The sequence below is a fragment of the Oryza sativa genome, chromosome 12 (genome assembly GCF_034140825.1).
Source record: "Oryza sativa Japonica Group chromosome 12, ASM3414082v1".
Lineage (NCBI taxonomy): Eukaryota > Viridiplantae > Streptophyta > Magnoliopsida > Poales > Poaceae > Oryza > Oryza sativa.
The window spans coordinates 11,094,220-11,098,096 of record NC_089046.1 but is presented as its reverse complement, the minus strand read 5'-3'; the positions used below and the strand labels follow the sequence as shown (position 1 = coordinate 11,098,096).

General features: G+C 68.4%; 1 protein-coding gene across 1 annotated transcript; it reads left to right on the top strand.

Moving 5' to 3' along the window:
* The first annotated feature begins 1,235 nt into the window (after window positions 1-1,235).
* On the top strand, window positions 1,236-3,500 carry LOC136354532 (uncharacterized). The gene is made up of 4 exons (XM_066306038.1): window positions 1,236-1,427; window positions 1,644-2,684; window positions 2,856-3,124; window positions 3,281-3,500. Exons 1-4 carry the CDS (start codon window positions 1,236-1,238, stop codon window positions 3,498-3,500), a joined length of 1,722 nt encoding a protein of 573 aa, XP_066162135.1.
* Window positions 3,501-3,877: the final 377 nt, after the last annotated feature.

Below are 3,877 nucleotides of genomic sequence, written 5' to 3'. Positions count from 1 at the left end.
CACGATATGTCCCATCTCGACTGCCACGGCCGCACATCCGCCTCGTGCGCCGTAAACGGGCGAGTGGGATTAGTGAAGGTGTGGGCGCGAGAAACGAGGGGGCGAGATAGTGGGCGCGAGAAGCGAGGAGCCGGGCATAGCGTTGGCAAGGGTATAAAGACGCCGAGGAAGAGATTCGTTTCCTTCCTCTCACCATTATTCCCCTTGCCTTCACCGCTTGCGCTCTAACTCTTCGTTTCCTGTGCCCTACCCTTGCCGCACTCGCTCGGTCTCAAGCCCTTCCTCCGCCGGCGTCATGGCACGGGGCTCCGCACCGCTCGACGGTAGCGTGCTGCCGCCTTCCCGCATCATGAGCGAGAGGCAGGCCGGGTTGCCGCGCCGATTCATGCCGGAATCTGCCACCGGCCGGGAGGTGGTCGCGCTGGGCGAGGGACGCCCGGCGCCACACTACCCGGGGCGGTCCGTCTTCTTCCTCTCTTTCGCAATGGCAGGGCTGGTCCCGCCATTCTCTTCTTTCTTCATGGATGTTCTGGAGTTTTATAATCTTCAGATGGCGCACCTCACCCCCAACGCGGTGATGACGTTGGCCATCTTCGCGCACCTGTGCGAGATGTTTATCGGGGTGCGCCCATCTCTTCGGCTGTTCCGGTGGTTGTTCACCGTACAGCCGGTGTCGCCGCCGTCGGTAGTCGGTGGCTGCTACTTCCAGCCGCGGGGGCCGGTGCTGAACCGCTACATTCCCTGCGTCCTCCGTAAGAAGTGGGACGACTGGAAGAGCGACTGGTTCTACACCCCCCTCGCCGACGAAGCGCGCCTCCGACTTCCGAGCCAGCCCTCAGCGCAGGCCTCCAGCTAGCGGGCGCCGGTAGATCTGGGAGACGGCTACGACGCTGTTCTTGACCGCCTGGCGGGTCTGTGATCCCAGGGGCTCACGGGGGCCATGGTGTACGGCGACTACCTCCGTCGCCGGATCGCGCCGCTCTAGCGGCGCGCCCGGGGCGCCTGGGAGTACACCGGGTCCGAGGACCACATGAGGACCCACCAGGGGCACAAATGGGACTGGGTCCCTGAGGACCTTAGGATGGTGGTCCAACGGGTGCTGAATCTCAGCTCCGTGGAGGCATCCCTTATCCCCCAAGGTGTCCTCCCCCTCTGCAGCGATCCAGATCGCGCCAACATCCTGACCATCATGCAGGAGGTCGGGGCGTCGGGGGAGCGGGCCCCCCGAGGCCACGATGGCGCGGGCGGGAGCCGCAGGGGGGAACAATCTACCCCAGGAGGGGGTCGTGCTTCTGGGCCCCGCGACGGGGGTCCGGGGGGCATCCGCCCTGCCGACGCCCGGGGGAAGAGGAAGCTGGAAGATACACCTTCCCCATCTCCTCCCCGAGGGGGCGGGGCGGTGCGTGCCAGCAGCAGGCGCCCGAAGGGTACCGCGCCGACATCGCAGCCCGAGGGGGAGCGAAAGAAGAAGCGGCTCCGCAAAGTGGGGGGGACAGAACCATGCCGGGGAAACCTCATCTCCCCCCCAAGGTGGTCATTTAGCCGACCTCCTCGCAGGTTCGTCCCCGCGCCCACTGCGGCCGAATTCATTCTCCCATCTCCCAAGGCAAGTTTTCACTCACCCGTTTCTTTTTGTCTTCTAGCTTTTCTTCTGCCTCAGCGAGATCCCGTCGCGCCCCTCCCGCCATTCCAAGTTCGGCCGGTCTGAGGTCGAGGAGTCGACGACCGCGGAAGCCCGGAGGCGGGAAGCTGACCGGCGAGAAGCCGCGGACCGCCTCCGGGAATCCGAGGAGACTGCCCAGGAGGCCGTCCGGGCTCGCCAGGCTGAGGAGGCCGCTCGGGAGGAGGCCAGACTCCGCCGGGCCGAGGAGTCCGTCCGGGAGGCGGAGACGGCGCACGCACGCCAGGCGGCCCGCCAAGCCCCCGACCCGACTCCGTCCGAGGTGACAACAACTTCCGAGGCCACCCACGACGAGGCCGCGGGCGCACCGCTCGGGCCCGACCCCTCGGGCGGCGCTCGGGACGTGCCAGTTTCGGGGGATGCCCCCAAGTCCGGCACGTCGATCGGCGGGCCAAGCCGCGCGGCGCCCGCACCGAGGCGGCTTTCCCCTGTGCCTTCCGCTGCCCCACTGAGCGCGGAGCCCCTCCTGCAGGCCTTGGCCACCGCAATCAGCACGGTGCTGGACGGGCTAAGTGCCCAAATGGAGGTCCTGCAGGCGGAGCGGGTGGAGCTCGATGCGGCGTGGGCGCGCGTCGAGGAGGGGCGGCGCTCAGTGGAGGCCATGGTGGAGGCGGGCCGCAAGGCTCACCGCCGGCACTCCTCAAAGCTCGAGGCCCGTCGGAGGGAGCTGGCGGAGATCGCCAGGGAGGTGGAGGAGGAGCGGGAGGCTGCCCTCATCGCCACCGCCGTGCTCGACGAGGTGCGGGACGACCTCTGCCTCCAATACAGGAGCCGGGCGGCGGAGCTAGAGAAGAAGCTCGACGCCGCCCAGGGAGTCCTTGACGCCGCCGCTGCCCGGGAACGGCGGGCGGCGGAGCGCAAGGCGGCGTCCCAGCGGCGCGAAGAGGCCCTTGAGGCTCGCGCCACGGTGCTGGAAGAGCGCGCCCGCGCGAAGGAGAGGGACTTGGCGGACCGCGAGGCAACCCTGGCGGCGCACGAGGCCGCCTGCGCCGAAGAGGAGTCCGCAATCCGCCTCCGCGAGGACGCGCTCACCGAGCGGGAGCGAGCTCTCGAGGAGGCCGAGGCCGCGGCGCAGCGGCTGGCGGACAGCCTGTCCCTCCGCGAGGCAGCGCGGGAGGAGCAAGCGCGCCGTAATCTGGAAGGCGCCCGCGCTGAGAGGGCCGCACTGGATCAGCGGGCCGCTGAGCTCGAGGCGCGGGCGAAGAAGTTGGACGCGCGGGCGCGCAGCGGCGGGGCGGCCGCGGGCGACGGCGACCTAGCCGCCCGCCTCGCAGCTGCCGAGCACACCATTGACGAGCTGCAGGGCGCGCTGGACTCGTCCACCGGAGAGATCGAGGCCCTCCGCTTGGCAGGCGAGATAGGGCCCGGCATGCTTCGGGACGCCGTCTTGCGTCTAGACCGCGCCGGGCGGCAGGCAGGCCTCTGGGGCGGGCGGACCGCGAAGTATGCTGCCAACCAGGGGGGCCTCGCCCAGCGCCTCTCTGAGATGGCCGGGACCCTCCAGCGGCTCCCCGAGGAGCTCGAGGAGACGATCAAGTCATCCTCGAGGGACCTCGCCCGGGGGGCGGTGGAGCTCGTACTGGCAAGCTACATGGCCAGGGACCCGGACTTCTCCCCGTGGGCAGCGCTGGACGAGTTCCCTCCTGGGACCGAGGATGACGCGCGCGCACGGGTCCGGGACGCCGCCGACCACATCGTCCACAGCTTCGAGGGTACGGCCCCCCGGCTTGCGTTCGCCCTCGACTCCGACGAGGAGGGCGGTGACGGCGGTGCGGACGACAGCGGCGACGAGACCGTCGACCCGGGCGCGTCGGAATGAGCCCCCAGGCCCCCGCCTATCTTAAATAGCTTTTTCTTCTTCTTCCGAGGCCTTCGGGCCCCTTTCTTGTATAGACTAATTTAATCTGCAATCAAATAAAGAGGAGATTTCTGCGTCAATTCTATTTGTTGTGTATATGAGGCGAGGATGGTCTGTGCCGCGGTCCTTCTATGTCTTGGCTTGAACAAGGGCTCGTGCCCGGGTCCCAGCCTCAAACGGCGTGGGTCGGGGCTAGTGCCTGGGGAGATCCACGTGTCGAGACTGGCCAGGCCGAGAGCGTGGTGACCGAGGGTTATGGGTGACCCGATTGTGGGCCTTTGCCGATTCCCCCCCGGAGTTCACCACGCCCCGGGGCACGGCTCGGTTCTGGGCCCCAT

Bases quoted from the DNA above. Each gene is read 5' to 3' on its own strand.
- LOC136354532 (XM_066306038.1), top strand. From the start codon at position 1,236: ATGGCGCGGGCGGGAGCCGCAGGGGGGAACAATCTACCCCAGGAGGGG. The intron at 1,428-1,643 runs GTACCGCGCCGA...TTTGTCTTCTAG, and splicing joins CAGCAGCAGGCGCCCGAAGG to CTTTTCTTCTGCCTCAGCGA. The intron at 2,685-2,855 runs GCAATCCGCCTC...GCACTGGATCAG, and splicing joins CCTGCGCCGAAGAGGAGTCC to CGGGCCGCTGAGCTCGAGGC.